Below are 25180 nucleotides of genomic sequence, written 5' to 3' on the forward strand. Positions count from 1 at the left end.
CTGCTTTTCGTTTGTGGTAGGTTGACAGTTGGAGGTCTCGGGGCTGCGGATGTCCACTGTGCATCTTTTCTGTGTGTGAGGAGGAGATGCTGCTTGGGAAACAACCCACACCTGACAGAGCACACAGGAAGGGTGGCAACACTAGTGGTGGTTTTGAAGTTTTCTGTCTAGTACTGTTAGGTGAGGCTGAAACCAACAGAATTCAACCAGTTTGCCTTCAGTATCTACAACCTGGAAGAACTATTCCAGAGAGTATTCATTCTAAATTTAATATAAAACTTTAATGCAGAATTAGGACAAGCAAAAAGGCATTTTGTAGTTTAGAGATAGAACTTAGGAATGTACAACAAAATGTCTCACAACCCAAAAAATTCCAGTAACTAAGACTGAATCTATTCAAAATAAGTCTTAATGGCTTTATGTAAAAATAGAAATGAAAATAAGCTTTTGTATGAATGGGCTTTTAATTTTTCCTGAGTGCCTTTCAGCTCCCACCATCTCAGTAATGCATTCTTTATGAAGTAACCGTGGGGGACTCTGGCCTCCCTACAAATTGCCCAGCTCCACCCACCACCCCACGAGTGTTTTAGAGTACACATAATAAATTTGCATGAAAATGAAGGACTAGCAGTTGCTGCTTTGAGTCCTTCTTAAAAAGCAAGATTGCTGACAGTATTATTTCCTAGGTGAGTACATATGTCTGGGTAAATTGAGGGAAAACTGCTAAACACTGGCAGAATTCCAGCCTGTTATCATACCACCTAATAAAACCAGTTCTTCCTCTTCCCCACACCTAAACCTTTGACACCTGTAATAAGATTGGACCTGTGAAGAAAGACTACCAAGGGCTCCAACCCCTAGGGTTCCAATCCCATCCTGGAAGTTACAGGAGTACAGAAGCTGAATCTGCCGAGCAAGTTGACTTAGCAGAGCAGTGCCTGACCTCACTGCTGATGAAGACTGACATCTTCAGACCCAAAGACTGGTCTCCACACCAACTCAGCCTTTTTACATTACCCTCCTGGGTAGGTTTTGCTTTGATAGTGCCTGATTTATATATTCACTGCCTATTTCGATGTTAGTTACCCAAGAGGGTTACAAACTATCCAACTTCTACCTCACTTTGCCACAGGCACCCCCCACACCCCTTGACTTAAGTGCCAATCAACCAGCAGAAATCTGCTTGGAGCACATTTTGTCATCATTCTGCTGTGTTCAGCATCAAATATTTTATAAAGTTTAAAGCAGAGCTTAGTAAATGTTATGCAGTATTCAGTTATAAGATGTGACAGAATGCTGATTATGAAGAGGAAATTGGGGAAGTAGTGTTTCCCATCCATCAGTATATTCTGACCTTGACTGCAATGGGGTTAATGCAATGCCAGCAGGAAGACCCTACATTAGGGGACCAGCAACTAGTCATATGACACTTGAGTGCCAGAAAACAGGGACCACACCAGTTCTGGGCACTGCCGTGTCTAGCCAGCTCAGAGAATATACACAGGAAGTGTGCCTGCCATCCTATTAGCTAGTATATGCAGTATACAATATATTTTAGGCACTAGAATAAGAGGGCCCGGTGTGCAGAGCCTCGCTGGCGGTGAGCTGTGATCACCCCGATTTGATCCTCGGGATGTAGAGGTAGCCACACTACATGGCCAGGCCTGACAACAGCAGTCGGACTTGATGTTATATGAGCTCAATGTAACAACATAAACAATGTGGTGGAAGCGAGATGCATTCGACATGGCCAGTATCGGATAAGCCATCTTGTATTTCGAGGGTTCTGGCAGCATGGTAGCTACCAGCTCCTGACATCCAGCAAACGGATATCACCGTCCACTGCTAGTGTGTCAATGCTGCTTAGGTCTTTAAATCTGTGTTTGTACTCCAGGCTGTGCACACCATTCACCGCAACCTTGAACTCTCGGACATCACAGTAAATTATCATCTGAAAAGAAAGGACCACACTGTCAGTAGCTGCCTTTCATTTTAAAACTCATGTTTCTTCTGTACTAACACAGGATCAAAAGGAAAACTGGTTTGCTCTGAGCTTGGACATGTTTCCCCAGCCTTCTTCCATTGACTTCCCTTCTGAGTGATTTTAAAGATGGCCCAAATCCCCAATCTATCATGGTGGCACCTTCTGCTTCAGCCCACTTGTGTCTTACCTGGTCCTTCCCTCAGTACTCCCCTTCCCCATTCTGCTCCTGGTTCTCACAGACTAGGAAGTGCCTCTCCTCATATTTGGGGATTAACAGAAAGCTGCTGGTCGCCACCCCCTTTCCCACCCCTTCACTGAGAAGCTGAGTCTTGAACCCTGAATGTCATGCCTCAATGCTAAAGGTCTGATGTTAAGGTCTCAGCCACATCAACTGATAAGATTACAGCAGTTTGGGATGCTTGGTAAAGAGAACAGTTACTTGGCAATCCTGTTTCAAACCCAGGACCAGGGGCTAAGGCGGCTAACATACCAAACTGTACCTGGTCTCCAGGTTCTCTCAGCATCCCTCAGTCTCTATATATAGGGTATGGCTGGCATACCCTTCCCCCAGAGGCTCTTCCCTATATAATCCAGACATTTTGGTTACTCCTCCTCTGTCCTCTCCCCTTGCTGTACACTCTGAGCTGATGCTTCCTGAGCTCCACTGATACAGCGTAACTTAGTGAGTCAGGGTGCTTGCCTGTGAGGCACTGGGTTCTGCCCCCAGCCTGTTTCTAAAGAGTGGGGCTGAATGGGGGCTCAGTGCTTACTGTAGAAGCAAGTCAGAGGACCTGAGTTTGGATCCTACCACACCACTGAAAAGTGGGCTGCCCCAAGCACCTGCAACTATGGTAGATGGGGTGAACAGACAGGACCATTGGGGTTCGCTGCTACCAACTTAGTCCCAGGTTCAGTGAGCCCCTGTCTGTCTGAATGGTGGAGCAGCCGTGTGCACACACGGGTAACATGCACTTAGAGAATCAGGGTGACGAAATTTGAAGTGCAAGATCCTGTTTACTTGAAAAGAATGGCATAGTGGAAAGAGCTGCAAAAACCTCAGGAAAACATTGGAAAGGCACAGGTTTGGCCGGAGAGTGTCCTTGTGGGAGGCTGACAGCAGTGTGAGGACACTCACAAGGGAAGCGGGTACTGAGGGAGTGTGGATTCCAAGTGCACCCACTATCTCCTGTCGCCTAGGCTGAGTCAGCCTTTTAGCTCTGCCCAAAACAAAAACTGTCTGGAACAAGCTCCATCTTTAGCTTTTTTTTTTTTTAAAGATGTTTAGTTTTAATTTTGTGTGTGTGTGTGTGTGTGTGTGTGTGTGTGTGTGCATGAGTGCAGGGCAAATCTCCTACAGTTCCAGGTGACAACTGCCTGATGTGGCCCTGACTGGAACGCGCACTGAACCATCTCTCTAGCCTCTGCCTCATCTAATCTTAATGGCATTATTTAACTTATTAGTCAAATATTTTTTTTCACTTTTCTGGTTTTCAGCATTATTTGATTGTTATTATCTTTTTATTTCAGCATCATAGATTGAGACCAAGTTATACTACTGGTTTCCTCTCAGCCACGAGGACCAGCTTCCTTCTAGAGGTACTCTGTTTTCATCCTGAGTACCCTAGGTCATCCCATATCTAGTGTCCCTTGCCAACGACAAACCCTGACCCATACTTCCCTCTTCCAGTGACTTGTTCAAACTGCCCTAAACCTGGCCTTCCAGCTCTTGCTCAGCCTTCTGAATTCACAACCAGTACCTACACCTTCAAAGAATTTCCATATCAGTTCATCCCCCAAGCACTAGGGTACCTCCTTACCCTGGAAGTTGGACATAATGTTACATGAAATTGCCACCTTCTGATTGTTCATGCTTCAACAACCAGTCTTATGAGTTCCCGAGAACTCGAATCATTTAGAGCAGTGGCTCTCAACCTGTGGGCTGTGACCCCATGAACAACCCTTTCACAGGTGTCGCCTAAGACCATAATTACGTTATGGTTCACAACAGTAGCAAAATTACAGTTATGAAATAGCAAGAAAAATAATTTTACGGTTGGGAGTCACAACAACATGAGGAACTGTATTAAAGGGTCACAGCATTAGGAAGGTTTGGGAATCACTGGTTTAGAGCATATGTGTTTAAAATGTAACTGGCTGGTAGTGGTTCGTGTCTTTAATCGCAGCACTCAGAAGGCAGAGGCAGGTGGGTCTAAGAGGCCAGCCTGGTCTACAGTGTTAGTTCCAAAACAGCAGGACTACACAGAGAAAGTCTGTCTCAAAAATCCAAGGAGGAGGAGGAAGAAACAAGAAGAAGCAGTAGAAAAGCATAACCTAAATTGATGGTCCTAAGAGACCATGAGAGTCTAGCCAGCCCCCTAGCATCCGTTTCACAAGAATCCGGTATTTCACGTATACTGGTCCTATTGTTTGTACCAATGGCTCATGCTCAGATCACAACCTTCATGGCCAGTGAGCAACAGCATATATTTCCTACACAGATGATTGGGTTTTATTTAAATAAAAGTTACTCTACCGTGTTCTCAGGACTCATTCTACTGTCCAATTTAAAACCAAACCAAACCAAACCACAATCTTACCTCAAAGTACATCCCAGAACTAAATGGGAAGGAGGTGATATTTCTCTCCTCTTCTCCCCAGGCATCCTGGAGAAAAGAATTTCTCACAAACGCTTTCACATTCAGGCGTGGGTTCAAGTGCAGAGCAATATCCCTTGATTTTCCTGCCACGAGGTCAATGTTAAAGCTTTAAGAGAAAGGAAAAACAAGCTCAGACTTGAACTACAGTTCTAACTGCAAACCATGTGCATGCACAGGGAGGAGGGACTTCCAACTCCAAATCTGCATGCACTGACTCTTGTGCAACATCAGACCAGGATTAGCATGAAAGGCGAACTCCACAGGGACTGCAGGACTCAGTCTCTCAGTGCAGGCATTCTCCAATCGGTTCTACATGACCCCTCCTTGGAAGGATGCTACTACCAATGAAAAGCTTTCAATAATGTGGACATCTTGGGAAAAGATGCGTGCGAGTGAGCGTGCATGCGTGTTACATAGGGGTGGCTGTGCACACAGAAGCCAGAAGCTGATACTAGGTATCTTCCAATACTACTTTCTAACTTACTCACGTTTTAAAGATTAATTTTACTACTTTTAGGTATTCATACATGCACAGCTATGTGCATGTAAGTGTAGTGTCTGTGGAGGTCAGAAGAAAGAGTCAGATCCCCTGGAGTCAGTGGAGGTTGTGAGTTGCTTGGCACTTGTGCTGGAAGGTGATTTCTACAAAAGCAGGATATCTGCGATCACCGAGCCATGTCTCTAGCCCATCTGCCTTATTCTGAGACAGCGTCTCCCCCTGGAATCCTCCTGTCTCTGCTGCCCAGTGCTGGGATTAGATGCGCACTACCGTGCCCAACCCAGAAGAGTCTTAAGCACAATGTTCTGTACCACAGAAGGAAGCCCTGACCTGAGGTAACTAACTGGTCTGGCAGAAATGAAGATATTGTAAAGAGATGTGTGTCCCTCATCTATCACTGTTCAAACTATGGCCTCTAAGAAATGAGAGTTTCCCAGGAATCCCATGCTAGAAGGAAACAGCACCAATCAGAGAGGGAACTTGTCTCCTGGAAAAAGATTTACAACTTGTCAGAGCCCCTAGCCAGGTGAGACAGGAGCCCAGTGGGCCAGGGTGGTGGGACCACACCTCAACTGGGCCTGCTTAGATGTACAGATCCTTGGCCCTCTAATCTTGAATCTTGCCCCTGGATCTTCAAGATGGACTTGAGAGGGGTCACTGGATCAGTCTCTCTTCCCATTGTGGCCATGGTGAGTAAACCCTTTTCCTGGTTTTCACTAGTTGGCTATTTCCAATTGACTCCTTGAGGATCAATAGCTCAACTTGGCTTCTTGGGGTACGGATTGTGACCCCAAGTTTGGTCACACCGAGACTATTAGGCAAGAGGGCCTCATGGACAAAATTTTCACCTCCCTGACCAAAAGCGGCCTCAGCCAGAGCCTGACTGCCGGCAGCTCTTCGGTGGGACCTTGCCCTGCCACTTGCCACCCTTCAGGAAAGAACCCTAGCTCCACGCACCCCAGGGGCACAGGCGCTGGGGCAGCAGACTGACCTTCTCGCATTTGTATTCACTTCTCCTTTAATGACAACCGTTCGTCCAGGACCCATGGAGGCGTTCAACCTTGCTTCAAACGGCAGGCTCTGAAAGGGGCCACAGTCAGAATGAGGCATCTTCAGAAAATCCCCAACAACATGAAGGTCAGGAGGGGAAGGACCTGTGCTGTCACTCCGTTCACCTCGGCTGAGCCCCCGCAAAGCACAGCCTCTCGTGGCAAGGGCCACCTCCTCCTGGTCCCTCCTCCTCTCTCTCAGCCTCTGCTGGCTTTTTATATCCTCCCCTGTTCTCAGAATCCCAAGAGGCAACCAACACTGAAGGGCATAGTTAAAGTGCCAGGCACACAAAATAAATCACTACGGGAATTTAGAAATGTCTCCGCTACGCTACACGAAACAGTTCCACAATACAGTGTGGAAAGACTGCAGCTGCCTTTCAAGGTTCCGCTGTTCATGCTCTAGGTCATTTACAAACTAGTTCATGGGTAATAGCCAAGCAAAAGTACTCACCAACTGGAGCTTGCCAGACTTTTGTATCTGGTGAAAGAAAAAGAACTGTGAGAACTACCTACTGGGCGACTGATGGGTCTGCAAAGGCTCAGCCTGCTGTGGCCCCGGGTATCAGTGCCCTAGCTGCCTCAGTGTGACACAGGTACTGTGCTTCATGACAGGTACCTTGGAGCTTATGAAGAGCAACATGGTCCAGCATCCTCATGTGGACACTTTACCGCTCGCAAATTAATAGTTATTCAAAGGTTTACATGTGAGCTTCAAGCACATCTTGCCTGTCCTCCCCAAGAACTCTCCAAACACTGACATGTTGTCCTGCCTGTAGGCACAGATGTGCAGACGGTAAGGCCTTGCTTCCTTAAGAACAGTAAATGTCAACTGTAAAACTGTCCTTGTTGCTGCTGGGAACGGAGAATTCATTGTGCACCTGATGTTCAGCATTTACAGATACTTCATGCTCTCAACAAGCCAGGGAGACAGAGCGCTTTTTACATACACCAGAGTGGTAGTCATTTAAACCAATATGCTGCATGTCAACAAAAACGCACTGCCCAACACCATAAAGCAGTGTTCCTTCTGGCTCTTTACTGACTGATTCATTTGGGAAGCTGGGGAGATAGTTCAGCTGGTAGAGTTCCTGCTACACACCCATGTAAAGGCCGGGCATGGGAGCTGCACATCTGTGACTCCAACACTGGAGAAACAGAGAAAGGTTGACCCCTGCAGCTAGCCGAGCAGCCAGTCTAGCCAATAGGAAGTCCTAGGGTCATTGAGAGACCTTGTCTCAGGAAAACAAGGTGGAAGAACTGGAGGGACCGGTCCAAGGCTAAGGCACTTGCAGGGTAGCCATGAGGACTCAAACCCTTGGCACCCACATAAATGCTGGGCAGGCTTGGATGCCTGCCTTCAACACTAGCACATGGCAGGATCTCTAGAGCAAGCTAGCTACCTAGACTAGCTGAGTTGGCAAGCTCTGGGTTCAACTAAGAGACTGCGCTTTAAAGGGTGGAGAGTAAGCAAAGACATCCCATATCTATTTCTGGCTTTCACACACATGTATCCGTGCATACACATGCAAAATAACTTTTTAAAAGACGTAGAGCAATTGATTAGACTTCAGACTTGACCTGTGGCCTCTGTGGACATGTACACAGGCATGCCCCTCCCTACATATGAACACGCACACACACACATGCCCCTCCCTACATATGAACATGCACACACACACATGCACACACACACACTTGCACTTGCATACATATGAACATGCACACACACACATGCACACACACATGCATACACACATGCACCTGCATGCATATGAACATGCACACACACACACATGGACACACACATGCACACACACACATGCACACACACACATGCACCTGCATACATATGAACACATACAGAAAGGTCCATAATTAAAGGAAAATAAGATCCTTCTACTGACGGTAACTAAGAACATTTGAAACTACTAATTCATAGAATATTTACATTTTCTCTGCTTATCTGTGTCAGTCCCAGAGAAGATGTTTCCATATTCTGTAAATCCTGCAAAATAACACAGATGAACTTTAACACCCATCAGAAAATCTTAAAATACTGAGCACAATGAAAACTTATCAGTGAGCATGGAAAACTACTGATAAATATGATTTAAAAATGCAACCTAACACTGGGGAGCCCCCCACACTGGCAAGAGTTTGGGAGAATCAGATCTAATGTTGGCTAGAATATGGCAGCTGGGTACAGATGTCGAGAATTAAACTGTTCACATCCTTGGAAACAAGAAATGAGCAAGAAACTTAAATCCAGGTACATAGAAAACTGTCTTGCAGAGATATTTATTCACTCCCATGGACAGGAGATACACTCTAACCGTCTGGTAGGCTCGTTCTAGATTTGAGGTCCCACAAACAACAAAAGCATGGTTAGTGAGCAGAACCCAACTAGCCTGAAATATATGTTACTTTTTACCTAAATGGAAGACGTAAATTAAAGGAGACTTCTACCATTTGGTCTGTCCCCGGAGGCCCCGGGGATGTGTGGAAGGTCACTCACCGAGCTGAACCGGAACCCGATGGAATGAATGTTCACCTTGCCGTAGATGCCTAGCGTGTCTATCTTCTCGGTGCTGATCCTGTGGGTGTACAGCAGAATGTGCTTTCCATTCACCGCCACCTGGAGACACACAGAAGGCAATGCCCTCAGAGCACAGTAAGAGATAACTCCTTATCCTAAGTGTCTCATGGGCTGGGAGTGGAGCTATGGTAGAACACTTGCCTACAGTGTGAGGTCGCAGGTTTCATCTCCAGCACCACTGAATGAATGAATGGATGAATGAATGGTGCCTCAGGTTTATTTTTCTCACAGGTTTCTGCTCGAATTGTGGCTTCAAGCAGCTGCCACAGCAGCAGAAGTCTGATGAAGCGCCTGGGTCATCTCTCCAGTCACACACACTTGTTAGTATGTGTACTCCACATGAATCTACCTGTGTGCCCAGGAGACAGCCATGCTCACAGCCCTGAGAGCCATCCACGAGGTCTGGAAGCCTAGGGTGCAGGGAAGCTCTGCCTACTTGAGGTCCCAACCCTCTTTCAGGGCTACACTCTGACAGACCCACCTCTATGGGAGGGATAAGAAGGCACTGAGTTCCCTAAGTAAAAGCATGTAGCAGCCAAGCAGTGAAGGAGCTTATCCCAGCATTTGGGGAGCAGAGGCAGGCAGATCTCTGACTTCTCAGGGAGCTTTCAAAATCCCCACATACAACAAACCCAGGGCAACAATGATGGGTACAGTTAGACTGACCTAGACGGGAGGGCATAGAACAGCAAACCAAGGAGCACAGGGGCTCCAGAGAACAATGTCCCACAAGGCCCCGGGTCAAAATATGGCACAAGATCTCTGCTGAATAAGCACTCTATGGGTTTGAGGGTTGGCACTGTTAGGGGCCTCTGGAGCTAAACTGCAGCCCCAGGAAGTCACCGTGTTCACGAGGTCCCCAGGGCCCTACAGCAGTATCTTGCTGTGATCCTGGGATGCCCCTTCGAGGTATTCCCTTGTCCACCACAGACTGCTCATGCAGACTCTCCCATGCTCTGGGTGTGGTTTTTGTAATCTACCACCCTAACTGTGACAGGGTGCTGTATGATCCAGAATTCAGCCCTCCTGGAAGAAGTAAGACCTTAGAATGTGTGTGTGTTCTGTGTTTCCATCTGGACAGTGACATATCCGATGCCTTCAGTAGTTTCAGAGACGTCCCCGCGCCCACTCACACGCTCCCGGTCTCTCTCTCAGCACCTACCTGGAATTTGTTCTTCAGCACCATGATCACGATCTCAAAGGACTTCTCTTTTCTGAAGGGCATGTCGTAGGTGATCTCCTCCCTGCCCCATTTCTCATTTGTCAGGGTGTTACAAACGATGCAGTTGGACCTCTTGAAGCGAGGGTTAAAGTGGAAGACCACATCAGCTCTCGGCTTCAGGCTGTTGCCGTGCTGAAAGTCTACCTGGAATCTGAGCAAGAGCAGAGCCATGTGAGTCCACAGAGCTGAGCCACCCCAACCCCACCCCAGCACCCCTCCTTCATCCGCAGGGCCCACAGGGCAGCCTGCCCGTCTTCCTTTCCTCCTTCCTCAGTAACACAGCCCCAGGCATGAGCTGAGTTACATGGGCCCAGAATGAGAACATCCCTCTCCTGCCTGTCTTGGATGCTGGCCTCATCTGTGTTTGTTCAAATCTGCTGATGAACAGAGGGCAGATGCCAGGGAAACTTCTGGTCCGGGAGGCTGTTCAAACTAAACTGTACCGATCCCACCTGCTCCTGGCGCCACGCCTCACCCCCCGCTACGCAGAAACCACCAGCCTTTCAGGCGTGAAAATGAGGCTACATTTTTGGTGAGGGGTCTGATCATGAGGCCTGCTCCCAGGGGGACACTCAAGGGGTCTCTGTAAACCAATCATGTCAGCCACTCAAAACCGTATCCAGCTCTTTGTCGAGATCAAAGTTGACGACTCTTCCTTTTCAACTTGGCTGAATTGGAGGTCACCCAGGAGACACGGCCTGGGTCTGCCTGTGAGAGCATTTTCAGTGAGATTTGACAGGGAGGGACGAGCCACCCTGAAGGTGAACTGCAGCATTCAAAGACTAGAGTCTCTGACCGAATACAGAAAAGACTGAGTGAGCTGAGCCCTAGCTATTCATCTACTTCCTGTCTGTGGACACAATGTGATCAGCTGCCTCAAGACCCTGCCACCACTGCAGAGTTGCTCTTTCTGCCAGACGTTCCCCACCAGGATGGACTGTACCCTCACATCATGAGCTGAAGGAAATAAACCTTTCTTCCTTATGTTGTTTTTCTCAGGAGCAAGAGAAGTAACACCCTGAGTTTATTATACCCAAAGCAGACACTCGTCAATACCGCCAAGAGACTGTCTCGAGAGACCATCGTGACAGTGCTTAGACTGTACTGAGACATCCTGTTACTCAACAAGCCCCTCTTCCATCAGTGTACCTGTTTATTGTGAAATCACATTTACAACAATGATATAAAAAAATTCCAGTAACCAGCTGGGCATGGTGGTGGTGCCTTTAATCCCAGTACTCAGGAGGCAGAGGCAGACAGATTTCTGTGAGTTTCAAACCAACATGTCTACAGAGTGAACTCCAGGACAGCCAGGGCTGTGTAGAGACCCTGTCTCCAAACAAAACAAAACATTCCAGGTACCTTCACCCTATTACACCTCCACACACCTCAGCAGGGCTGTTAGTGAAGCAAAGAAACCCCAGAGCCTCTCCAGTCTTCTCTGGTCACAGACCCACACAGTAATCTTACCTTTCTGAATCTTTAGGAACATGCCCACGGATAACAATCAAAGAGCCGGGCTTCAGCTCCTCAGTAATGGTGCCAACATAGGGGATTATCTAAGGGAAAGACATTTTACAAATGTATTTTCATAAGCGAATTAAGGCAATTATGACCAAACTCAGTGATTAATGTAGACTAATACGATATGACCTTGAACGTCTGACTTTCCCGCCTCTGCCTCACAAGTACTGGTAAGAGGAAGCAGTCACTGTGCCCAACTCACTACTCATTCTTAAAAACTGACTGGAGATGAAGAGAAAGATACTGAAGGAGATTAAGCAGATGTGAGACAGAGAACTGCCCTCGAGAGACTGGCTGAGGCCTACACTTGGGTTTCCGAGAAGGAACTTACTGCCCTAAGCAACGCGAGCACCTGAAGCTTCCTTTCTAGGTGTGTGGAGTGCTCCTGTATGTGAGGCAGACAGTGCCGCTGTGACCAGCCACAGCTAAAAACCCAAAGTCTTCAGTTTCCCCAGCAGACAATTCCACATCACTGTCACACTGTGGGGGATCTGAAAGGCCCCGAAGCATGTGCTGGAGCCCTCAGGACTCCGCCCTGGCAATTCTTCCTCAGTCAGAGTCGATCTCTGCCCTTTGGCTACAATAACTCAACAGCCATGCCCTGCGCTGGTGATTCTCAGGGAACCTGGCTCCTCAGCTGCAGCCGGGTTAATGCTGACGAGTGGTTTTTAATGAGAGTAACAACCGAGTCAGACTCTCGTTCTACTCACTTCTTGGCCAGCGGGATATCTAGAGAGGCTTAAGTTCCCCAAGCTGCGTGGAAACTCAAGCTGCACTTGGGAAGCCGAAGCAAAATGACTGATGTAAGCTGGAGGCTAACCTGGGCTACAAAGTGAGGGGCCCACGCTCATCTCAGCGAAACAAACGCAGAAGTGCCTAGAAGAACAACTACAGACTCCATGGAAAGACAGATGCCACTTGACGGCATTTCCGGGACAGAATGAAGACAATGTCTTCAATGTCTTCATCTGCGTGAGCAGTGGCTCTGGCTTTTCATCTTTAAAGTTCTTCCAGTGGAACTAGTGAGCGGAATATACCAAGTAGAAAAGTGAAAAGGACGCCGGCAGTTGCAGTGTGTACTTTATCTGTCCCAAGAAGCATGAGCGTGGTGGGGCTTGCACCCGTCCAGACCAAACCAACAGGAAGCACTTCCTGTCTTCCACCAAGTACAGAAAAAAAGTCACACGCACATACACTCACCACATACATGTATACACGCATACACTGTCTCATACAAATACATGCATGCATACATGCATACACACACACACCCCACATAAGCCGAGTCTTGTTTTATTCCAGTCTACGACCGTGAGATGTTTTTAGCTATAACGTGTGTAAAATCACTTTAAATGTCTTCACTGGTGTCAAATTTTGTAAACCTTTTTTTAGACCCATTGCCACATAAGGCTATTTCTCCCCAAAATTCAGTTTGCTTGACATGGTTGTAAAACCTTTCTTTCACTATGGTACTGAAAGTTATAAAGGAAAATCACAGCTATGTTCTCAACACACACAATTGGTTCAGTGACTTTTGACATTTCTACTGCTTAAGAGTCTCCTAGAGGGTCACCAAAAACCAGTGGCCCTATGTCAGATCTCTATCAACAGTGTAGTGGTTAAAGGAAACCAGGCACATCCAGAGAAGCTCACCAGCACAGCACCAAAGCAAGCTCTTCACAGGTTTCCAGAAGACCAGGATGTTGACTGCATTCCTAGCAGGTAGTCAGACTCTTAGCAGCTGGACAACATGTTTTGTTCAGGTCTCTTGCCACTGGCTCCTGACATTTCCCCTGCTACACTTCCAAGCAGTGTTGGGAAAACAGAGGGCAAGTCTGAGACATTAACTTCTTGTGGACAGTTCTCATTTCAAAAACACCACAAAAAGGCGGGTGTGGTGGAACACATCAGTCTATAAGCCCAGTACTGGGTTTATAGGATTTCAGTTTGAGGTCAGACTGGACAACACAGCAATGCCTTATCTTAAAGCAAACAAGCAGAAAAACCTAACAAATGGACTGTGAATGGGTGGACAGATAGTGTGGCCTAGTTCTATGATACACCCAAATCATGATGCCATAGATTCAATCCCCTATACAATAGATGGACGGACAGACAGACAGGCAAAGGAAGGAAGACTAAAGCCAGTCTGATAGCCCATCAGGTAAAGGTGCCTCCTGCCAAATCTGACTACCTGAGTCAACTTTCAGACCTACGTGGTAGAACAGAACTTCCCAAAAGTTGTACCCAGATCTTCCTTTCATTCCTATGTTGTGGCATCAAAGTTTATGCGCGTGCACACACACACACACACACACACACACACATACACACTCACCACAGTAAATAAAACTGTAACAGAAAAGAAGGGAAAACCATGGGAAGCTAGGGCGATGACTCAACTCTCAGAATCCACATGGCAACTCACAATTATCTGTTCCACTGGCTCTAATGTGCTCACACAGAGACACACATGCAGGCAAAACACCAACACACATAAAAATACATCATTACAATTGTTTAAGAAGAAGGAAAATCTCTGTAGGATAAGAAATGCACTTTCCTTTCAAACTGACGTTTTTAAGGTCTGAGACAGCACCTGTCACAGTATAAGTCTCCCAACACGAATGTCCCGCATGCTAACTGGATGGTGTTCATGCCTGGCCCCAGTGGATAATCAGAACTTGAGCGTATTTGCTATCAATCCTACTACAGGCAAAAAAAAAAAAAAAAAAAAAAAAAAAAAAAAAGGAAAAAAAAGAAAAAAGAAAAAAGAAAAAATTGCCAAAAATCTGTTACCGGGTTATAGATGGTATTTTGTAGGTGGTTTAAGGACAACATTTTTCTTTTTCAGCTTATTGATATTGTTGATTGGAGTCTCTCTTCCGTATACAGACTTTACCCACTCTTCATTTAAGGATTACTCAAAGTAAAAACTTGTCCTGTGTAAAAGCAAAATAGAAAAACGTCCATACACAATTTTTCTTTACCTCAAACTTTCCTATGTAAAACATATTACTTCACTGATGGTTACCAAATAACAGTGTTAGCATAACCAAAGACCCGCCATATATTCTTAATAACGTATTTATTTATTCATGAAAGAGTCACCAAAGAGTGGAACTATTTAAAAGGATTGAGAAGTATGGCCTATTGGAAAAACTGTCACTGGAGGTGGGACCAAGCTAGGCCCAGTGTCTCTCCCTTCCTGCTGCCTGTCAATCCATATGTGGAACTTTCAGTTACTTCTCCAGCACCATGTCTGCCTGCTTCCCACAGGCTCCCCAGTCCTGAGGATAATGGACTTAAGCCTCTGAAACTATAAGCCAGCTCCAATTAAATGCTTTCCTTTTAAGAGTTGCTATGGTCATGGTCTCTTCACAGCAGTAGAATAGAGACTAAGGCATCCTGTCTCGAGATAAGTTTTAAGGGATAAGGGCACAGCTAAGTAGAGAGCTTGCCTAGTGTGACGAGGCCCTGGGTTCTACAACCAAGCAAATCGAAAGCCGTAAATACAAAGAAAATACAAGCTAGGAGATCAGTGGTCATTTCCATTGAACTTAGTATGCCTGAAGCCTTGGGTTAAAACCTCAACACCTAAGAAAGCTTGGGAAAGGGTATGGAGGTGTGGTTCGGTGGTAGAGAGCTTGTCTAACAAGTTCAAGGTCCTGGGTTCAGTCCCTAACACAAAAACAGGACACAGACCCTTAAACTAAAACAATGGCAAATATCACTCAGGCAGCGCTATGAGACTATGACAACTTAGTTTCACTTAACTTTCTGTTTGTAGAACAAGTAGGAATCACATCATAGGGTTGTCCTGAGGATTAAACTAGTTTAAATAGTAGAAAACAGCTCAGTATGTGTTAGCTAGCTATTATTAATAGAAAAAATTGCTCTTCTAGATGCAGTGTTCTGCATCAGTCCAGTTTTTAAAGATAAGAGTGCACAGCTGTGTGATACTTTTACAGCTTCTATGTTTGATGACTCAAACCAGAACCAAGCCAGAAAACGAAACTAGAGTTTCCTGCAGATTACTTCCTACAATTCTGTGAGGCTGTAGACAACAGGCACTCACCAAAATCTCTTACTGTTTTACTGGAGAACAGAAAATTGCATCTCTCTTGGTTACACCCCTAAAGACCACCCTAGACCCCTACACCTAGTATCATCACTCTGATTGTATTGAAATCCTCTGAACCTTTAATTCTGTTCTGTGCGATTCAGGAAGCACGAAGTAGAGCCAAAAGTGGACAAGAACTACCATCCACACATCCATAATTGATATCTTGCCCAGAGAGAGATCAAGATGGCCTAGGCCGGCATTAAATAACTACTCTCCCAAGTCTCCAGGCATGTCTCGCCCTCACAGCCACAACAATCCATGGCTTAGGTTTTAAGACGATCCCCAAACCCAGAAAAATTGCGTTTCCCTATGTTTAACGTTGGCATCGAATGACTCAGCATCCTAAAGTGCTTGTCTAGAATCACGGAGTGTGACAAAGCTGTCAATCAACTGTCCTTGGGCCTGTCATTCTTGGGGATCCAGGTGATGCTCGCCCTTTCCCCGGCTGGGGATGGAGACCACGGCAGGGGAGCCGCCGGGCGGAGAGCTGTCACCGGTGGCAAGCAGCCTTGTCCCGACACTACCGGTCCCAGAACTAAGCCTTAACCCACGACCGCTCCGGGTGTCCGATGCCCTGTGCGCGTGTCACGAAGGGGACTGTGGGGTGGCGTGTCCACACTCGAACCTCCCTTCGGATTCCTACTCGGGAACAGTGGTATCCCGATACCCCTGAGCCCGCAGTCACCAGGACTCACCCCAGCCAGGTGGTAGCAGGCGCTGCTCGCCGACGTGTGTCCCCTGCCGGACGCCGTCCGGGTTCCTGGCTTGGCTACAAGCCGAGGGCGGGGTCAGCCCGGGGCTGTTTCCGCGAGAACGACTGCAGGGGCGGGGCGTCTGAGTGCTGTGGGCTCCGCTGTTGGGCTCTCTGTCACCCACGCAGACCACTGACTGGCTGCGGGAGTGGGTGTCTGGGCTTGGGGTGTGGCTCACCTCACGTGCTCGAAGCCCCAGGTTGATTTCCACCCAGCTCTGCACAAATCGGTCCGGGTGCACCCCTGTAATCCCAGCCCTTGAGAGTTGGAGGCAGGACGATTATACATTCAGTGTCATATTGGAGAACTTAAGGAATTCTGGGTCACTCTGGGACAGATACCCCATCTCAAGGTTGATAAAAATACATTTAAAGAGTAATCGTGGCGGGTGTCGCTGGGGCCAGTGCCCTCTTGGGTATGCCTCCTTTGCAGCCTTGGGTCAGAGCTGAGCAATGCTTTGCCAATCGGATTTAACAGCCGCTCCTTATTGCCAATAAACTAGCCTTAGGTGTCCAGGAACTCGGTTCATTATTGCCCAGCAAGGAATCCCATCCTGTGAGCAGTACCCAGGACATGTCAACCCTGTGTGTGCTGGGGTTTACTACATGGAACGCTTCCTTAGGAGAAACAGGTTAGATACTGTGGTGCTCCGTTCTGAGCAGAGGGATGGTCAGTAAGCACTTAGCTACATAGTCAAGGGCCTGCACTGCGACTGTTTTATGTACAAACACAAAGCTGTAGGGCACTGAGAACGGCTGGCTGAGCTGCCTAGGGTTGGTGTACTAACGGCTTCAAGGTTATGGTCTCGTCTAGGTATTGCTCAAGTCTGTTTTTAAAGGACACATGAACATGTTTGACATCGCCATTTGGTCTTTTCACTGGTTTTGTGCTTTATTTTGCTTTGAACTTGATTTTTTTTTTTAACCCTTGATGTACATTGCTTTAGTTCTGTTGTTACTAAGGGTGGTGGGCTTCTCACTACACTTTCTGGGATTTGTAAATTGAGATAGGGTGTGGGGAGTTTTGGGAGCCAGATTCTAGAAAATTGGCAGGAATTTGGCATTGGGACAGGACAGGGAAGTAAACTCAGGCAGGAATCTGGTTTGGGGCTAGAACAAAGGAGTAGGCTTCAGGGAATTTGACCTTGGCCTAGGAAAGGGAAGTAGGCTCAGATATATTGGTAATCCTGATAAACCTCTATAAACTGCGGTCACAGGACTTTGTTTATCGCCTTGTTTGTTCCTTGACTATTTGTGTTTATTGTCTGGCTTGTTTCTTGACCCAAACTGATCTTATTATTTTTTTCATGTACTTAAAGTGGTATAAAAGCGGATTGGAAATAAATAAATAAATAAACCCACCTCAGCCTCAGAACAGGCTGGGGTCATGCTACAGTGTTGTCTAATTGTCCTTTTTCTCTTTAATCCTCACTCCTTCCCTGGAGTTGACGGACTGAGCTGCTTGGTCAACAGGGAATTTGTCTCGCACATTCCCAACACCTAGTGTAATGCCTGTAAAAAAAGGTTCCTAAGGATTGGATTAAATGCTTTGTTATTTAAAAATGAAGAACAGTTGGGTATCTTTAGTTTTGCCTGAGTTGACCGCTTCTTTACAGAATTAAAATAGGATGAATTCACCTCGGTGCTGGATGCATTCCAAGTTGTGGGAATAGCTAGTACAATGTCCTGGGGCTTTTGAGAGCAACTCTGTGCTCTGGAGATAAAAATCAGCAGGCTGAGGCTGTTGGGTGGGCGGAAGGCAGGAAGACAACAGAGGGTGAGGGGAGAGAGAGCGCTTTAGAGACCTGCTGGGAACTACAGGTACCCTAAGCAGAGAACATCAGGTTGCTCAATGCTCAAGGGGTCAAAGAACAGGAACAGCATCAATGGGTGCCGCGGCAGAGGTCACTAGGAACTGACTTTACAGTAGAAATGAGAGCTGGAGAAACCATGGGTCTAGTAGTCATAAACCTAACACAACATTCAGCCGGGAAGAACTGAGAAGCAAGCACCTGGAGGAGTGAAAACCGGTTTGCACTGGGGCTGGAGAGATGCCCACGTGGTTGACACTCTCCTAGTCTCTACAACCTCCTCTACACACCCGTCCTACACACAAACTTTTTTTTTTTAAGATTTTCATTTTCGAAGAGAAGATATTTTTGAGATATTGTGGTCCTGTGTAGCCCAGGCTAGCTTTGAACTCTTCAATTCTTCTGCTTAATTCTCTTAAGCACTAAGATCACATGTGCTATCCTTTGTTTTTAAAAAGACAATATAACAGACTATGTAACCTGACTTTTAGTGAGCCACAGTAAGAAATGTTTCTTTCTGCTCTAACTTCATATGTTTCGGTGAAGAAACAAACTTTCTTTCCATTTTGTTTTGTTTTTTAAAGACTATTCATAGGCTCTGCAGTGGAGGCCTTTAATCCCAGTACTTAGAAGAGGCAGGTGGATCTGAGTTCAAGGACAGCCAAGGCTACACAGAGAAACCCTGTCTCAAAAATCCAAAACAAAAAAAAAAAAAATACTATTCATGTATACTCATGATGCACAGACCTAAAGTCAAAAAGGCCATTTATAATCCGCTAGAATGTTTGTAAAACTCTCTACTGGATTGTAGTCAGACATCCAAGAACACGTAATGAAGATTAAACTCTGCTCACACTAGCCAGGACAGCCAATGTGTGCTGCCCCACTTGTATTGATCTCTGGCCCGGGATGAGGCTCTTTACTAAGGAAATAGGCAAGTACTCCCTCTCAGGATTTTTCTCTCTCAAAAGGCAGATGTGAAACACTGCTCATCACGTGACTGACCAGAGAGGTTCACTTTGGGCGTCGTTCCTCCAAAGTCATCCACCTTCCTTTTCGAGACAGGGCATCTCACTGAGACCTGGAGCTTTTGGGTTTGCCTGGGCTCCCTGCAAACTCCAGGAATCCTCCTGTCTCTGCCTCCCCAGTGCTGGGATGTGGGAGCACAAACACACACTGCCACCCCTGGCTTTGTATGTGGATACTAAGATCAAACACACGGTCATGTGGGCGGAGCACTGTACTGAGACCTGTCTCCCCAGCCCTGAATTCCTTCACTCTGACCTAATGTCTCCCACACTTGAGCAGCATTTCCCAGGCACATTGAGTCTCTTCCCACCCCCAGCCAGGCCTCTGTTGAACAGATTCACAAAGCTTTACCTCTTGTGTTCTGCAGGTTTCATGTCCCATGTCTTAGTCTTTCAGCTGAGAGAAGCAAGCTTCTAGAACTAGTTATATCACAAAATGGTAGAATCTTAGTAATGGGAGAGATCTGAGGAAAAGAGTATATTACAGCAGTATATCTTGAAGGCGATACTGCCCTATTTCTTAAAATATTTTCCGCCAAACACCAAAACATTGAAATATTCGATATGTGAAAACGTGTTTGAAATTGTGTAAATTTAAAGGCCAAGCAAGATACTAAAAAGGATATAAAGATTTCTATTCTCTCTCTATATATATATAAATTATTTAAATTTATAAATAATTATATAATATATAATGTCAATAAATATGTAGTATAAATTGATATAATGTATAAATTAATAAATATATATTGAGAGAGAGGAAAAGGGAGAGGGAGACGCACGTGTGCCCACTAAAGGTGCGATGGTTCACAAAACGTTGACTTTCCTGGATCTTAAAGCTGCTCAGTCAGGCTGTATTAACACATTCGTTTGGTCATGTCCAGTCACTGAGACTTACTAAAAGGATTCCCTCAGCAACCCAGTCTTGGTACTGAATCAGACCTTCGGGTTCAGCTATTCCTTCCTTGTGTTTACACAGCTCGTTTCAGTGATGAGTAAGTAAGACAGTAATAAATTCAGTGGTAGCTTAACGTGGGTCAGAACTCAAGGTGATTTTTCAAATACAAAAGCATTTTTTTCTTTCCTCTGTCTCACTCTCTCTCTGTGTGTCTCTCTGTGTCTGTGTCTGTGTCTGTCTCTCTCTCTCTCTCTCTCTCTCTCTCTCTCTCTCTCTGTGTGTGTGTGTGTGTGTGTGTGTGTGTGTACATAAGTATGGGTGCCCTCTGAGGCCAGAAGAGGGCTCAAGATCCCCTGGAGCTGAAATTACAAATGTTTCCGAGCCAACTACTGAGGATACTGAAAACCAAGCTGGTTCTCTGTGAGAGCAACAAGCATTCTTAACCACCGAGCGCCTTCCCAGCCCCCTCCAAGAACCCTTTTAAAAGCTCGATTGATAGCTACGTACAGTGTGATGAATGAATGCTCTCTGCCCTGCTGTGGCAACAGGCACAGTCATCAGTCTTGTCTCAGACAATTCTCACCCGCCTACAAGCCTCACCCATGTCATGCTCACTACTGGCAAATTCACGACAACTTCAGAAGTACTTCTTACACTCATAGGTCCAGGAAGTCTCTAAGTCTCCATTTTCAGCACCCTCTAGCCAGACTTCATAGGGGTCGGAACTTGTAATTGCATCTTCTCAGGAGGCAAACATCTTATCAGTATGTTTCTTCTTCTGTCTTGTGACTCAGACCTGAACCCACCTATTGCAAAATGCCCTCCGGTTTTGCTCTTCTGTTTGTTTGTTTACAGTTTCTTGTAGCCCAGGTTGGCCTCACTTTCTGTGTAGCTGAGGATAACCTTGACTTCCTGATCCTCCAGCCTCTCCTGCTTCCCAAGACCTGAGTTTGATAGTGTCCAACACCACACCTGGTTTATGTAGGGGTAAGGATCGAACCCAGGCCTTCCTGTATGCTAGGAAGCACTCTACCTATGGAAGTCGCACCCCAGCCTCAGTTTTCATTCCAGCTTTTGGTCAGATGATTTTAGTGTCTAGTTGTTGATGGTTGTTGCTTAGAATCGCTTTCAATAAGAATAAGAAAAAAAAAAAAAACAGTGATATTTAATGTATTGCTTCTCCCACCCTTACTAGGGTGGAATTCTTCCATGAGACAATACTGTTACTTCCATCCACTATATAAAGCTTATCAAAGGGGTATGGGACTGAATTTTGCCTCTTTCATCAAGGGGTTTTCAGGAGAAGTTGCCACCCCATCAGACTGCCAAATGTTGAGTAACTTAGCTGCCATTGTTATAACAAAGACCTGAAGCCATTAACTTGGAAAGAGCCAAGATTTATCCGAGCGAACTGATTTGCAAGTTTGGGACCAAAGTAAGTTGACCCATGTTTTTTGGGTCTGTGTGGAGGCAGCGCACCTTGGCAAGAGCACATGGTGGAGCAAGAGGGAGGAAAGGACAGGGCACCTACTCAGATTCACTTATATATATGGTTGAGTGGGTAAAGACACCATAGCTACCAAGCTAAAGGCACTTGCAGCCAAGCCTGGGGACCTGAGTTCAACTCCTGGGGCCCATGTAGTGGGTCGAGAGAATCTACTTCTGCATGTTGTTGACCTCTAACGGCCAGGAGTACCATGCTGTACACACTAAATCAATATTTAACAGGTAAATGAAGGACTGGAGCAATGGCTCAACAGTTAAGAGCACTAGCTGCTCTTTCAGAGTACCAGGGTTCAGTTCCCGGCACCCACGTAGAAGCTCACAACTGCCTGTAACTCTAGGTCCAGAGGATCGGGCACCCTCTTCTGCTCCACAGGATCCTGTACTCTTACATAAGCTTGCTGTGGTGGTTTGAATAATAGTGCCCAGGGGGTGCCACTATTAGGAAGTGGAACCTTGTTGGAGTAGATGTGGCCCTGTTGGAGGAAGTGAGTCACTGTGGATGTGGGCTTTAAGACCCTCAGCCTAGCTGCCTGGAAGCCACTCTTGTGCTGTCTGCCTCCGGAACAAGACGAGGAACTCTCAGCTCCTCCTGCACCATGCCTGCACACTGCCATGCTTCCCCCTTGATGGACTGAAACTCTGAACCTCTAAGCCAGCCCCAGTTAAATGATGTCCTTTATAAGAGTTGCTTTGGTCATGGCATCTAAGACACATGCATACGAACACATACAAATAAAAGATAAGTAAAAAATTTTAAATAAGTAAATTGTCCAGGCTACGGTAGCAGGAAGGATGCTGAGGGCGAGTCTTAGGAGGCTGTTACTTGGAAACCGATCACTGGAGCTGAGAGGTGATAAAGCCAAAGATGTGAGCAGGATCCAGAACCACATAGGAATCAGGGGGTCCAGAAAGGAAGTTTAAGGAATGAAGGAGGAGATGGGAAAGTTTCCAACCAAGAGCCAAAAGGTGGGAATAAATCCATGTAAGTCAGAAGTAATGGGGATGACTGAACCCACCCTGCCCCATCCCACCATACCCACCCTACCACACTCCCACCCCACCATACCCACCCCACCACACTCCCACCATACCCCATCCCCACCCCACATCATCCCAGTCCACCCCCACTCCCATTTATACCAAGAATTAAACTCAAGACTTGCTCACACTAGACAAGCATCCTACCACAGACCTTAGCAACCCCGGACTGGCTTTGAACTCAATCTGTAGTCCAGGCTAGCTTTGATTTGAATTTGTGATCCTCCTGCCTCAGCTTCCTGAGAAGCTGAGATTACAGGCTCTTTGCCAGCAGAACAGCTCCTTTTACATTTGTTTTGTTTTGAAACCTGGCTGGTGACCTGCGTCCCTATGATGAAGGGATACAGCTATCTGAAGGACACGGCAGCCAGAATCCAGTGTGAGCAGCACGTGTCTTACCCACGCTGCTTCCTTGTGCTGAGGTTAGAGTGAGGTCCTTCTTCCTCTAATTTACACAGAGGTACAACTGCACAAACTCAGCTGTGCTGCCTGGGCAAGAATTATCTCTGAGCCTCTTACTGTAGAGGGTGTATCAATTTGTTTCTCTGACCTTTACCTATAGTTTTCACTGTCTTCAGTTGATATAAACACTAGTTTCATCCTACAGCCTTCTCTCAGACATATATTTTTCTGATTACCTAGTTATTACTTAGAACAGAGAGACAACAGAAGAAACTTTGCCAGTGCTTTGACTAAGTGGACAATCATGAGAATAGTCTGTGATAGTCTGATGGTGGAGAGATGGACTCGTGCAACAGTAGCCAAGAGGAAGTTGAATCTCATGACTAGGCATGAAATCATCTTGGTTTGAAATGACAAATACCCAGGAGCGCTGTGTCCTCATGTGATCTGCATATCTTCTTTTTTTTTTTTTTTAAATCGGTAGACCAAAATGCTTCAGAAAGCTGTGACTAATGTTATGGAAAGCAGCTGGTGGCCCAGCACAGATTAGGGTCTAACTGTCAATCAGGGCTCTGTAAGACTGGGGGGTGGGGCTTCTAGAGAAATGATTGTCTTCTTTTTGTTTGTTTGACACAGTGTTTCATTTTGTAGCCAAGGCTGGCCTGGAACTCACTAAGTATCTCCTGAGTGCTGGCTTTAGAGCTGTGAGCTAAAACACCCAGCTAACAACGAACCTTGGAAAGAATGAAAATCTCCCAAATGATTTAGCCGAAGGGTCAGCAATTTAAAAGTTTTGTTCTTTATTACTATTTCTGTGTATGGTATGTGTGTGTGCACGCGCGCACATGAGTGCTCACGTTTATGCATACGGGCATAGACCTGACACTATGCACATGTAGAGGTCAGAGGAAATTTCTGTGGAATCTGTTTTCTCCTCCCCTTTACTGGAGTTCCATTGATTAAACTCAGAGTGTCAGCCATATTTGTCAAGGACTTTGACCTGCTGAGCCATTTCTCTCTCTCTCTCTCTCTCTCTCTCTCTCTCTCTCTCTCTCTCTCTCTCTCTCTCTCTCTCTCTCTCCCCCTCTCTCTCTCTCTTTCTCTCTCTTTCTCTCTCTCTCCTCTCCCCCTCCCCACCTTTCCCTTCCCCCATTGAAAGACCCCCGGAGGGTATCTTCTCTCTGAAGAGACCCCTCCCAAGGAGCAGCGAGACCACTCACTTCGGATGCAAGTAGCAAGAGGTTTATTTACACAGGTACCTGTGGGCACACAGTCTCTCAGAGGACTTGCGCGCCGGACAAAGGGGCAGTCCCCTTTTTATAGGGCTTGGGGGGCAGAAGCAAGGTACAGAAGCAGAAGCATAGGAACAGGGTTTTAATTGGTTAGTTTAAATGTGGCCAGGGAGTGAGCCCAAGGACATGGCTCCAAGGAAACAGCTCCTGATACCAGCTGGGGCTGCAGCTCCTGAGAATAGTTGCCTTGGGCTTATCTAAGTGTGGGAACTATGGCAGACATATGGCTCCAAGGACACAACTCTTGGTTCTAGTCGGGGGCTGCAGCTTATCTGAAAGCTGGGCTTGTCTGAATGTCTTCTGTTATTTGTCTATTGCTAGCTGGCCGCCCACCGGTATCTGGCCACCTGGGACCCCGACCTAGCCTGCACAGCCTTACAGACCCAAGTTCTCAGAAGAGGAGGGCGGCCTTGGCCCCTCCTTTGGGACAAGGAGTTGTTTTTCGTCCTTGCTTTGGTCCAGGTGGTCAACTGCAGATATTTTTGTTCTGACAGAGACTGGGCTGTCCTCTGGCTCACTTTTGTTTCAGTATTATTTTTTTTTATCCCTGCCTGCTCTGGGCCTAGCACGAAATGGCATTACTGCAGCTAAAGCAGGAGGGGGGTCTTTCACCATTTCCACATTCCTCCTCATCTTTTATTGAAAACTCAAACCAGCTTTATCCAAACCACACCTAACTTTCTAGACACTTAAGGCAAAACTGTGTGTAGTTAGCACCACCACTGAGATCAGAGGCCACATCTGGGTGTTTGTCCCATCAAACTCTGCCCACCATAGGGGTAGCCCCAAGAGTT

The 25180-nt window shown here is 46.4% G+C and overlaps 1 protein-coding gene across 1 annotated transcript; it reads right to left on the bottom strand.

Moving 5' to 3' along the window:
* Positions 1–268: 268 nt before the first annotated feature.
* Positions 269–16417, bottom strand: LGALS8 (galectin 8). The gene is made up of 10 exons (XM_080917586.1): positions 16356–16417; positions 14334–14476; positions 11481–11569; positions 9951–10161; positions 8708–8827; positions 8141–8197; positions 6644–6670; positions 6132–6220; positions 4582–4747; positions 269–1951 (listed from the first exon to the last, which is right to left on the bottom strand). The coding sequence occupies exons 2-10, from the start codon at positions 14373–14375 to the stop codon at positions 1802–1804; spliced, it is 951 nt and encodes a 316-aa protein (XP_080773712.1). The 5' UTR covers positions 14376–14476; positions 16356–16417; the 3' UTR covers positions 269–1801.
* Between the last annotated feature and the right edge of the window lie 8763 nt (positions 16418–25180).

This window comes from Micromys minutus (genome assembly GCF_963924665.1).
Source record: "Micromys minutus genome assembly, chromosome: 6".
NCBI classification, from domain to species: Eukaryota; Metazoa; Chordata; class Mammalia; order Rodentia; family Muridae; genus Micromys; species Micromys minutus.

What these genes read in the sequence shown, in the direction of transcription:
- LGALS8 (XM_080917586.1), bottom strand. Translation starts at nt 14,375, where the DNA reads ATGTTGTCCTTAAACCACCTACAAAATACCATCTATAACCCG. An exon ending in CACAGATAAGCAGAGAAAAT is followed by an intron (nt 6,671 to 8,140) that starts GTAAATATTCTA and finishes TTCTTTCACCAG; the next exon opens with ATACAAAAGTCTGGCAAGCT. An exon ending in GTGAATACAAATGCGAGAAG is followed by an intron (nt 4,748 to 6,131) that starts GTCAGTCTGCTG and finishes TTTCTCTTAAAG; the next exon opens with CTTTAACATTGACCTCGTGG.